The sequence below is a fragment of the Balaenoptera borealis genome, assembly GCF_965194805.1.
Source record: "Balaenoptera borealis genome assembly, chromosome: 10".
Classification (NCBI taxonomy): Eukaryota; Metazoa; Chordata; class Mammalia; order Artiodactyla; family Balaenopteridae; genus Balaenoptera; species Balaenoptera borealis.
In genome coordinates, this window is record NC_138874.1 from 73,916,283 (window position 1) to 73,929,607 (window position 13,325).

The following is a 13,325-nucleotide window of genomic DNA, read 5'->3' on the forward strand; positions in this document are numbered from 1 at the left end:
GTGGTTGGAAACTCTTCAAAAGTTATTTGGATTAGGATTTTTTTGGTGTGTGTGGTTATTTTTACCCCCCTCTTGTCAATGGTAATATTATTCATTTGAAATACAGTTGGATTCATTTGTTTCTGTTTAAATTCAGTTCCCTTCCTTCAGTGATATATCAATATTTTTGAATGGTTATAAAATTACTAAGCTTCCAAAAGTCAAAACTTTACAAAAAGGTATATCAGAAGTGTCACTCTATTCCCTATCACTCCATCCCATTTCTCAGCATCCCTTGTAGGTAACCAATTTCATTGTTTTCTGATTTATCCTTTCTGAGTTTCTTGTTGCAGAAATAAGCAGATCTCTGTAAGTTTTCTCATTTTCCCTTCTTTCTGACACAAAAAGTGGTATGCTATATATACTGTTTTGGACGTTGCTTTTTAAACTTAACAATATCTCCTAGAAATCAGTATTATCAGTTCATAGAGTGCTTCCTCATTGTTTCTTACAGCTCATTTGTACTGTATTGTGCATATACCCCAGTTATTTCAATTTCCTGCATTTCCTTTTGGACTTTTGTTTCACTGATTTGTTTATCCTAGCAATAATACCTCATTGTCTTAATTTAAGCTGCTGTATAATAAGTCTTGATGTATGGTAGAATAAACATCCCACTTTTTTTTTCAAGATTATCTTGACTATTTCTGGCCCTTTGCATTTCTGTATAGATTTTAAATCAACTAGCCATTTTCCCCAAGAAACCTGATAAGATTTTGTGTCTGCTTTTAATCTATAGATTGCTTTGGTGAGATTTGATTTCCTTATAATCCTGAGTCTTCCAGTATTTGAATATGGTCTATCTCTCCATTTATTTAGGCCTTCTTTAATTCTCTTAGACATAGTTTTCAGTGTAAAGGTCTGACACTAGATTTTCTCTAGGTATTTGATGCTACTGTAAATCATGCTTCCTTTTTAAAGAATTTGTGTGTGTGGGAACATTTCAAACTTAGAAAAGTTGCAAGTATAGTACAATGAACTGAATGAATGAATGAATGAATGAATATATTACCATTCATCTAGATTTACCTTTATTAATGTTTTGCCACATTTGCTTTATTACTCTCTGCATATGGTAATGATTTTACAGAACCATTTTTAAAAAATTGCAGGCATCATGACCCCTTTCCTCTAAATAATTGTGTATCTTCTCAAAATAAGAATATTTTCTTACCTAACCATGGTAAAATTATCAATTCCAGAATATTTCCATTTGGCTTTTGCCATTATTCCTATAGTATTCTTTATAGCAATTTTCCCCTAATATTCTTTATAACAGTTTTTCCCCTTCTAAGGCTATATACATTGCATTTAGTTATTATGAGCCTTTAGTTGCCTGTCATATGGAGCAGTTTTTAAATTTTTTCTTTATGTTTCATAACTATGAAATATTTGAAGAGTATAGGCATTTGGCTTTTTAGAATATTCTTTAAGTTTGTCTAATTATTTCCTCATGCTTAGAATCAGATGAATGCATTTTTGGTAAGAATACTTATGAATTATATTGTTTTCTTGAAGCATCATATCATAAAGCACAGGATGTCAGTTGCATTACTGGTGATATATTGGGATGGCCAAAAAGTTCCTTTGGTTTTTAAGGAAAAGCAAAAGACACATTTTTCATTTTCACCAAGAACTTAATTGAACATTGTATTCACCATTTTCTTCTAATAACCTTCTGCCATTTTTCAGGCAACTTCATAATTCCACCTTCCCAAAACTTTTTATCTTTTTGAGCAAAGAACCGTTCCAGGTGCCTTTTACAGTCTTCCAGGGAATTGAAATTTTTCCCATTAAGAGAATTTTGTAAAGACCGAAATAAATGGAAATCCAAAGGTGCAATTTCTGGTGAATATGGCAGATGAATCAGAACTTCCCAGCCAAGCGGTAACAGTTTTTGCCTGGTCATCAAAGAAACATGCGGTTTTGCATTATCCTGATGGAAGATTATGTGTTTTCTGTTGACTAATTCCAGATGCTTTTCGTCGAGTGCTGCTTTCAGTTGGTCTAATTGGGAGCAGTACTTCTTGTGATTAATCGTTTGGTTTTCCGGAAAGAGCTCATAATAGAGGACTCCCTTCCAATCCCACCATATACACATCACCTTCTTTGGATGAAGACCAGCCTTTGGTGTGGTTGGTGGTGCTTCATTTCGCTTGCCCCACAGTCTCTTCAGTTACACATTATTGTACAGTATCCATGTTTCATCACCCGTAACAATTTGTTTTAAAAACGGAACATTTTCGTTATGTTTAAGTAGAGAATCGCATGTGGAAAGAAGGTTTTTTTCGCTTAATTTATGTGGAATCCAAACATCAAAGCGATTAACATAACCAAGCTGGTGCAAATGATTTTCAACGCTTGATTTGTATATTTTGAGTATGTCGGCTATCTACCACGTGGTATAACGTCGATTGTTCTCAATTAATGTCTCGATTTGATTAATCACTATCAATTTCAACTGGTCTACCTGACCGTGGAGCATCGTCCAGTGAGAAATCGCCAGCGCGAAACTTTGCAAACCACTTTTGGCACGTTTGGTCAGTGACAGAACCTTCTCCATACACTGCACAAATCTTTTTTTGCATTTCAGTTGCGTTTTTACCTTTCTTGGAATAATAAAGCATAATATGCCAAAAATGTTGCTTTTTTTCTTCCATCTTCACTATTAAAATGGCTACACAAAATTTCACCAATTTTGATAAGTTTATTTTTAGTCTACGCTGATATGACAGCTGTCACAATATAATCTAACAAAATTGTTTCAAATGAAGTTAAAGACAACTAAGTGCTACTAGAGCCAGCTTACGGAAAAAACCGAACGAACCTTTTGGCCAACCCAATAACTGATCACCTGATTAAATGATATCTGCCAGATTTTTCCACTGTGAAGTTTTATTTTTCCTATTGTAAGTAAATAATTTGAGAGGAATATTTTAAGACTGTTAAAATATCACGTTTCTCATCAAAGTTTTCATCAAATGTTGTAAGCACCCATTGATGGTATTTGACCAACTCAGTAATTACTGTTAGTTGGAAAATGGTAATGTTCTAACTCTCTTATTCCTGCTACATTTGTTAGTTGTCATTCTTCTTTTTTTTTTTTTTTGGCCGCACATCATGGCAGGCAGGATCTTAGTTCCAGGACGAGGGATCAAACCTGTGCCCCCTGCAGTGGAAGCGCAGAGTCTTAACCACTGGACTGCCAGGGAAGTCGCTATTTTTTTTTTTTTTTGGCATTCTTCTATAAGGAATATAGATTTCCCTCCTCTCTGTCTCTGTCTCTGTCTCTCTCTCTCTTTAATTAGTAGGATGGAGTAATGGATTTTTCAAACTTCAGTGAATGGGTCTTATCCATTATTGTTGCTACTTATTTTGATGCTCAGTTGTCCCAGACTTCGGCAGTGGGAGCTTCTTCAAGCTGGCTCCTGTGCCTTTTTTTTTTTTTTTTTTTTAATAGTTATTTATTTATTTATTTTGGCTGTCTTACCCACTGAATCACCAGGGAAGTCCCTCCTGTGCCTTTTTAACATTTCCATATTTTCTTTTAAAGCATTTTCTCACGTTGTGGCATAAAAAGATGTCCCATGTTCATCTTGTACTTTCCCTGTCCCAGTCCTAGAATGAACCACTATTTTCCTCAAGAACCTAGTTCCTTTGGGGGTAAATGGTATTTAAAAACCAAGATCTGGGCAACAGGTGTATTCATTGCTCCTTTAGTGTGGTTGCTGTTTGTCCTTTCAGCAGACTAGATTAAGAAATAAATAATTTCATATTCTTAAAAAATAGAGTTCATATTCATACCTATAATTAAAATCTAATATCACAGGGTTCTTTACCTCCCCCTGTTCTGTATTCATATCTCCCTTTTTTCTCACAGAGAACTGTCTCCCCAGACATCAGTATATTTACTCATTTTGGAATATTTATTTATTTATTATTATTTTTTAAAGGTTATTATTATTTATCTTTATTTTTGGCTGTGTCTGGTCTTAGTTGCGGCACACGGGATCTTCATTGTGGCGGGAGGGTTTCTTTCTACTTGTGGCGTGTGGGTTTTCTCTCTCTAGTTGTGGCACGCGGGCTCCAGAGCACGGGGGCTCTGTAGTTGTGGCTCGAGGGCTTAGTTGCCCCACGGCATGTGGGATCTTAGTTCCCTGACCAGGGATCGAACCCGCATCCCCTGCATTGGAAGGTGGATTCTTTACCACTAGACCACCAGGGAAGTCCCCTGAAGTGTACTATTTTTTGTTTTGTTTTTGTTTTGTTTTGCTCCACATAGAGTATAAGCCCTTCCCTCTGTTTAGGGTGAGGGGCTGATAAATCATATTCCCCCTTGAATTTAATTGAGCTGGTGTGGGCTGCAGTCTTAGATTCAGTTCATCTGGTATTCGTTCAGCCTTCCAAGATGCTTCCTTTCTTATCATGACTGTTTTTTGGCTGTGAGGTATTTGGCTGCAGTATAAGGTACTATTGGTTTACTTTTAGATCCTGGAATTCATTCACTGGGAGAATGTCTGGTATTACTATCTTCTACTCCATGTCTGCTTTCTCTGAAAACTTGGAGGGGGTGTTTTGCAGAGTGAGTAGTGTGGGAGAATTGCTGGACCAAGCAATCTATTTTTGTGTTAGGACTATTGTCTCTAATCCATCCTGCTACCCCCCACTGTTGTCTACAGTCTGGCTGATTTCTGCTTGCCTGCTAAAATATTTGTCTAATGGCAGGTTCACCTGTCTCTAGATGAGGTGTCTGCCCCAAGGTAGGGAAGCTTCATGGTTCTCTTCTCACTTATGAATGCTCCATTCCCCCCCCAACCCCCAACCACAGTTCAGTTCATCAAGGAGTTTTTACATCTACCATTCTTCATTAGCCTATTGAAAATGTCTATTACCGTGGGAGTGAAGGCCTTTCTTGTTCTACATCCCAGCCTTTGGGAATAGAATTTCTCTTTAGTAACTTTTAGCTATATTAGACTGCTCCTTGAAGTCCCAAAAACCCCTACCAACCAATCTTATCCATATGAATTAATGTTTACCTTCCTTCTAGTCTATAACTAGGACTTAAAACAAATAAACTTGATTAGTGTTTCTCTTAAGTTGGTACTTTCTGCCTCTGTTGATGAAACTCTGCATTTTTGTCATGATTAAAAATTCCTGGCATTGCCAAAAGAAATAGAAACTTAAGTGGCGTATTTTACGAAAATTGTAAATAGATTTATTTGAGCTATGTTGTGTTCTAACTAGTGTGATTTTATGAAATCTCAATATCTGAAAATTTAAGATTTTAACATATAAACTTGGGAGTGAATCTTCATGGCATAGTGACAGGGGCAGTGCTAGTATATATATATGATGACTTTAGAAAAAGTGTTTCCCTTTGAGTGGACATATTATAAAAAGTTACCCTTTCCTGCTCCAGGCTTGGCCCCTGATTTCAGCCCCCACTTTTCCCATTGCCTAGGTGCCCTCATGCTATCTGTACAGCTGTACACAGTGCATCTGAATCAGAAAAAAATTTTAGTTGCTTTCTTATAACAGATGAGAGAAACAAAAAAACTACAAAGTAGGAAATTCATATAGAACCATTGTTAACATTTTTTTGTTTGCTTAATAAAAGGGGGATCAATTTATGCTACTGCTTTTAACTTGCTTCTTATTTAACTATAAATTAACATCTCCTGGAAAGTCTATTACTGAAGAATTTCTGTAAAAATTTACATGTGTTCTATTTATTAGAAAGTCTGAGGCGGCTACAAGGGAAACATTGGTTGGAGACAATAAAACCAAGCTGTTTAGAATTTGTGTCCTGGTGCTTTGCATATAATAAGCACTGAAATATGTTGGTTGAATGTTAAAATTTCTGAAATAAGTATAAGGAATCCCTTAAATTTATGAAAGTGGTTTATCTGTAACTTTAGGAACAAATCTATGATGCAAGATACATTATTATTTAAACCATTTTAAAATATGTGACTTCTGTTCTGTAGGTATACTGCAACATCCAGATGGCACAGTTCTGAAACAGTTGCAGCCACCTCCAAGGGGTCCAAGAGAGCTGGAATTCTATAATATGGTAAGTGAGGTAAGATTTGTTTTGTTGTATTCAGAGTGTTTTTCATAGTCTTCTGGTGATGACTCAGTAAAAAATACATTTGACGGCATGTCTTAGTATACTGTGTATGTGACTGAAACAAAAGCTTCAAGAAATACAATGCTTATCTTTACCGATGCATTCTAGTATTTTCTATTCTACTTCATTTTTTAAAGATTTGATCTACTAAATTGATTTCAATTGATGGGTTGTGACCTACATTTTGAAAAATGCTTAGCTGAGAGACTGTATTTCTCAGAAATGCTGAGTTTAAATAAGTGTTTTTTTACTACAGGATTTCTTAGAGCCTTGAATGTGCTAATGTGTACTGTGCAACTCCAAAGGAGGGTAGGGGTGAAGGGGGGCACTTAACATCTAATTAACCATATTACTAGGAGTACTTTTTGTTAAACTTATTTATTTATTTAACATCTTTATTGGAGTATAATTGCTTTACAGTGGTGTGCTAGGAGTACTTTTCAGAACATTCACAGTGTTTTGCAACTGCCACTTCTATCAGTTACAGAACATTTTTATCACATGAAAGAAAACCCTGTACCCATTAAGCCATGATGCCCTCTTCCTCCCTCCCCCCAATCCCTGCCAACCACCAATCTGCTTTCTATGGACTTACCTATTCAGGGTATTTCGTATAATTAGAGTTTCACAATATATGACTTTTTGTGTCTGGCCTCTTTTGTTGAGCATGTTTTTCAGGTTTGTGGTATGCATTAGTACTCTGTTCCTTTTTATGGCTCAGTAATAATACTCCATTATACTTACATACCACATTTTGTTTATCTATTTACCCATTGAAGGACATTTGGATTGTTTCCATCTTTTGGCTTTCATAGATAGTGCTTTTATGAACATTTATGTATAAGTATTTGTTCGAGTACCTGTTTCCAGTTCTTTTAGATATATACCCAGGAGTGGAATTGCTGGGTCATATAGTAATTCTACACTTAACTACTTGAGGAACTGTCGGAAGTGTTTCCCAAAGTGGCTGCACTATTTTACATTTTCACCACTGATGTATGAGGGTTCCAGTTACTCCATATCCTCACCAACACTTGTTAGTTTTTTGTTTTTTGTTTTTTTTAATGGGCATTCAAGTGAGTGTGAAGTGTTAATCTTATTGTGGTTTGTTTTGATTTTCATTTCCCTAATGGCTAATGATGTTGAACATCTTTTCATGTACTTACTGGCCATGTGTGTATCTTCTCTGGAGTAACGTCTAGTTAGATCTTTTGCTCATTTTTTCATTGGGTTGTCTTTACCTTTTTTCCATATTTTAGATATAAATCCTGTATCAGATATGTGATTTGTAAATATTTTCTCCTGTTCTTTGGGTTGTCTTTTCACTTTCTTGTTAGTGTCCTTCGAAGCATAGACTTTGTGTCATATTTAAGGTCATGAAGGTTTATGCTTATATTTTCTTCTAAGAATTTTATAACTTTAGCTCTTAAATTTAGTGCAAGTAAAAAAACGATGCAAACCAAAACAAAAAACAAGTACTGCTATAATGCTTTATCACCATTAGCTCATTTAACAACAACCTGTGAGTTAGGTACTATTCTTATCTTCATTTTATACTAAGGCATAATTAGTTTAAATAATTTGACCAAGATCATTCAAACAGTTAATCACGGCCCCTGGATTTTAACATAGGCAGTCTTATCTCTAGAATATGCTTTTAACTGCTAACACTGCTTCTTTTTTGAGGAAAGTATTTTATATTTACTCTGTAAAAGTCTTGCACATAATTTGTTGGATTTATTCTAGGTACCTTATTTTTTGTTTCTATTGTAAATAGTATTTTTTTGAATTAAGTTTTCCAATGATTGCTAATACACAAGAATGAAATAGATATTTGTATAGTGTTCTTATATATAGTAATATTGCTGAATCCTTTTTTTTTTTTTTGCCCACCCTGCGAGGCATGTGGGATCTTAGTTCCCCGACCAGGGATCAAACCCGCATCCCTTGCAGTCAGGGACTTTAGTTCAGTGCCTAATTGAAGCAATGGTGGGGGCATCTTCCTCTCATTTAGTAGAACTGCTTCTAACATTTCCCCTTTAAAGTATGACTTTCAATCTAAGTTTTTGAGAGGTGCTTCTCCCCAGGTTAAGGAAATTGCTTTCTTTGTGAGTCAAGATTCTGTCAAGGAACAAATGGTGCACTCTGTCAGTTTAATAAAAGGACTGTAGTCAGAGTTTAAGGCCACCTGCAAGAGATAATGCCATACCATCCCTGGGCCTAATTGGCAAGGAGAGGGAGTGGTTACTGGAACTCAGGGAAGGTAACTTTATGAGAGGACTTGAACTGATAAGGAGGGAACTAGAGAAGTAAATAAGCTGACCTCAAGTCTTCTCCTACCCTCTAGTCTCTTGTACCAGGAAGAGACAATGGCAAGAGGGCAAGGAACCCTCCCTGATGCAGTCGATTCATATGAGCTTCTTGGAGAAGGAGAAGAAGATACATAACATCCTTCCTATTTTTATTTCAAGAAACAATTCAAAATACGAATGGGTATTGAATATTTTTCAGCTGCCTTTCTGTATCTATTGAAAAGGTCATATGAGTTTCCTCTTTTAATCTGTTAACGTGGTAAATGCCATAATAGATTTCTAACATTACACTACCTTTCATTTTTGAAATAAAACCTACTTGGACATGTCTTTTTTAATTTGTTTTTTAATAATATGTGTTACTGGATTTTGTTTGCTAGTGTTTTATTTAAGATTTTTTTTCCAGCTATACTCATAAGTGAGATTGGACTATTATTTCTTCACATATTGTCCTTGTCTGGTTTTGATACCAAGTTTCTTTTAGCATCATAAAATGAGTTGAGAAGCATTTCTTTCTCTATTTTGTGGAAGAATTTGTATCAGATAAGGATTTTGTTCCTTAAAGGCTTGATAAAACTTAACCTAAGAATTCATCAGAGTGGCCTGTTGTCTCTTTTTCTTCCTTTCCTCCTTTCCATCCATCTTTTTTTCTCTCATTCTTTCCTTGGAAGGGATGTGTGTGTGTGTGTGTGTGTGTGTGTGTGTGTGTGTGTGTGTGTGTGTATATATATATATATATATTTCTTTTTTTTAAAACATCTTTATTGGAGTATAGTTGCTTTACAATATTGAGTTAGTTTCTGCTGTATAACAAAGTGAATCAGCTATATGTATACATATATCCCTGTATCCCCTCCCTCTTGCATCTCCCTCCCACCCTCCCTATCCCACCCCTCTAGGTGGTCACAAAGCACCTAGCTGATCTCCCTGTGCGATGCTGCTGCTTCGATCTACTTTACATCTGGTAGTGCATATATGTCAGTGCTACTTTCTCACTTAGTCCCAGCTTACCCTTCCCCAAGGGATGTATTTTTAAACTAATGATTCAGTTTCTTAAATGTCTTGATTTTTTCTTTGTTAATGTGATAGTAAAATACAGATTATAGTTTTATATAATTACCCACCTGGCAGAGTTCTTCGTAGTATTTTTTAAAATGCTATGCTAGTTTAGTTATGACTCCCTTTTAATTCCTGATATTGTTTATTTGCTGTTTTTCTCTTTTTCTCTATCAGCTTGACCAAAACATTCTTTATTTACTCTCCTTGTTTCAGTATAGTAGCTCTATCCTCATCTATGACTAGTCCTTAAGTTCAGCTATCCTTTGGTTCAAGTCTTCAGAGTGGACTTCTGTGAGCCCAACATCACTGCTCAGCTTAGCACTTTGGGTTTCCTCTTTATTTTGGATCCCTATGAATTTCCTTTTTAACCTTGGGAGCTCAGTTATGCGTTTAAGAAAATATTTGTTATATTTTATCCTACATTTCTAGGTAGAAAGCTTTTTAGGTTAATCTTGCTTGGCATATTGCAGTAAATACCAGTCTTACTACTTTAAAAAAATATTTAAAGTAAGAAGAGAAAGTTTACCTTTCTACTCTTCCAGTTTTTATCTTTTCACTTATATATATATCATAGACTTCTTTAGGTAAGTACATAGAGATATACTTGGTTCCTCCATCTTGTTGTTAGGTCATCATGAACACTCTGTGCCCTCACTGTCATTGTGCCAGGAACAGAGGGATGGTAAGGTACACCCTGCTTTTAATTACCTTGGCCCAGAAGTGACTAATATCACTTCTGCTCATATTTCAATAGGGGAACCTGGGAAATACAATGTATCATGTGGATATTTGGTGAGTTTCTGTCATACTTGAGTTTATTCTGTAGAATTATGTTGTATGTAACTACTTGACATAAATGTGGTGTGACACATAGAATTCTGATACTGAGATTTCATGAGCATTTTACATGAGTAAACTTAAGTGGTTTTGGATAATTAGGTAGACCTTATTTGGCAAGAGTTAATGGGATAAGATGTCTTACAAGTTGTTTTTAAAACAAAAATATTTTCTCTCCTTTTCTAGGAAAAAAGTTAAGAATCTAGTTCCAGGATATCTGGATATTTCTAGTCTTTTCTAGAATTATTACTGGTTATAAATCAAAGAATTAAATGAGCAATAATAGTTAGACTTGCATTGAGTTAAACGATACTTTTTTTTTGAGGTAAAATCACAATTTCCTTACAGATATAAAATAAATACATGGTAAAGATTTTGTTAAACTCATCATTTAATGAGGGAATAAGGCAGATTTAAAACTGGCTCAAAAGAGAACTCAAAGAAGCACAAATTTATTTGGCATAAAGGGAAGGTGAAATGAGTGTACATAGGAACACTGTAAACTCTCCCCTTTCAGGGGGGTTGGAGGGAAGTCATTTGACCCTCCTCTGGCCAGAATTTATTTTCATGTATATGGGCAAGAATTCTTTTGTATTTGCTAAGAGTTATCTACAACTTACTTTGTTGTAAAATAGTTCAAGGACAGTGAAAGGCTAGAATTACATAACCAAGAAGAATGTGCTCTAAACAGTACATGGTTTTTCATTGAAGACAGATAGTAATCTTTTTTTTTTCCCCAGATTTACTTACAGTTAAAACTCATACCAGATAAATTATGATTCAACAGTAGTGTGTTATTTGAGAAATGTATGGGGCAATTATAAATAAAGCATTATAAGAAACTAACATGAAAATATTATGTTTCTCTTTGTTTCAGGTTTATGCTGCTGATTGTACTGATGGTGTTCTTTTAGAGCTACGAAAATATTTGCCAAAATATTACGGTATCTGGTCACCTCCCACTGCACCAAATGGTAATCTTTTCTTTAAAATCCATCTTTTAGCCTTAATTCATGAGAGTTGCTTTTTAAAAGGCTTAAATAAGATTAAGCCTAGTATATAAAAACAATATATCCGTTTTTCTTACTACTCTTTCTCTTCCTCATTAAAGAAAACTTATTAATATTTTTGCTGTTCGTAACCAGTTTCTTAGATAGCATATACAAATTAATGACCAATCTCTTATAATTGAATGAAAATATATATACTAGTATTTAATACTGTATTAATTTACAGATGTTCTTTTTTCCGAACTTTTTTTTTTTTTATAAATTTATTTATTTATTTATTTATTTATTTTATTTTTGGCTGCATTGGGTCTTTGTTGCTGCACGCGGGCTTTCTCTAGTTGCGGCGAGCGGGGGCTACTCTTCGTTGCAGTGCACAGGCTTCTCATTGTGGTGGCTTCTCTTGTTGCGGAGCACGGGCTCTAGGCCTACGGGCTTCAGTAGTTGTGGCTCGCGGGCTCTAGAGCGCAGACTCAGTAGTTGTGGTGCATGGGCTTAGTTGCTCCGTGGCATGTGGGATCTTCCCGTACCAGGGCTCGAACCCGTGTCCCCTGCATTGGCAGGCAGATTCTTAACGGCTGCGCCACCAGGGAAGCCCCTTCTGAACATATTGAGCAATCTCTTTTCCCATTTTGAAAAAAAGAAAATCAAGAAAAATATTTTCTTTGTGTACCTTCCTCCCTATCTTCTGTCTCACTCCTTCATCCCCCACCTGCATGCTTTAAATAGCAGTCTTTTAAAAAATACTGGTAAGTTTCATAGTTAGAGGACAAAATGATCTATGTAAGGGCATAGCATTTCTTTCTTAATATTAGTTAATACTTGAAGCAGTATTTGCCACATCAAGGCCTTTGACAGCAGACAGAATTCAGTTAAACTGGTAGCATGACTGCTAACGATTGAAGAAGATTCATGAATGAGGGAAGAGTTTCAAACTTGACTGAGTTTAAGAATAACCCATAGGCTTATTAAAATGCAAATTAATAGGCTCAATTCCCAGACATTTTGATTATGCAGATCTGTGTTGGAGTTTAGTGATATGCTTGTTAAATAAAAGCTTCAAGTTTTTTTGATATAGATAGTGCTTGAACCACATTTTGAGAACAGGAAGAGAAGGGGGCTCCTTCTCTCCTTCTCTGAACAGTTTCAGCTTGTGCTTTTCCTCGATTCTTTGTCTCCCTTCTACTCATTCACTGCTTTTGCGAAGTTTCATTAGTAGGGAATCGTGGTATCTCCCTGTGAGTATCCTCTGATAATAGTAAATCACTGGTTCCCCAGGGTATTTAGGATTCTTCTGTATTTCAGTTGTATGGCAGGTGGGTGAGCTTTGCTTTGCTCTCCTCCCCTCTTCTCCTCTCCCCGCCCATCTCCCCTTCTTTCCCTTTCGTTTCCTTTTCTCCCTCCCTGCCTCTTTCTTTCCCCTTCCCTTCCTTTCCCTTATCTAATCTAGCCTCGGGATAGTTAAATGCTCAGTTTAAAAAATTATTTAGAAGGGGTAGAGGGAATTCCCTGGCGGTCCAGTGGTTAGGTTTCCCCGCTTCCACTGCAGGAGGCACGGGTTCAGTCTCTGGTTGGGGAACCACATGCTGTGCAGTGCAGCCAAACCAAAAAAAAAAAAAAAAAAATAAGGGGTAGAATAACTGACCAAACAGCATCATTATTCGGAAAAGTAGAGTATACTGAAAGAATTTGGGTAAGAGAAGAAATATTTTAATTGAAAGTAACATTTTATAGTTTAGGATTACTGGCACGTGATTTAAAAATCAAAGACTTACTAGCAATCAACAGCCTTTTTGGTCTTCAATACCAAATAATCTTGAGGGACATCTCTGCTAATGTATTGTAGAGCAGTAACTTTGAAGTCAGAAGACTTGGCTTCTACATTAGTTATTTCCAAATTTTGTGAACTTTGCTAACTCATTAACCTTTTGAGCTCCACTT

General features: G+C 35.8%; 1 protein-coding gene across 8 annotated transcripts in view; it reads left to right on the top strand.

Annotated features, from left to right (window-relative positions):
- Positions 1–13,325, top strand: part of IPMK (inositol polyphosphate multikinase) — a 41,316-nt gene that overhangs the window by 4,225 nt on the left and 23,766 nt on the right. For 4 of the 8 annotated variants that reach the window (XM_082339562.1, XM_082339559.1, XM_082339561.1 and 1 more), the window contains 2 exons: positions 6,027–6,121; positions 11,255–11,351. In XM_082339562.1, coding sequence (XP_082195688.1) covers positions 6,027–6,121; positions 11,255–11,351 — 192 coding nt within the window. Of the gene's footprint in view, positions 1–19; positions 4,800–6,026; positions 6,122–11,254; positions 11,352–13,325 lie in introns of those variants that run through there. The other 4 variants (XM_082339564.1, XM_082339560.1, XM_082339565.1 and 1 more) reach the window with 3 other exon arrangements.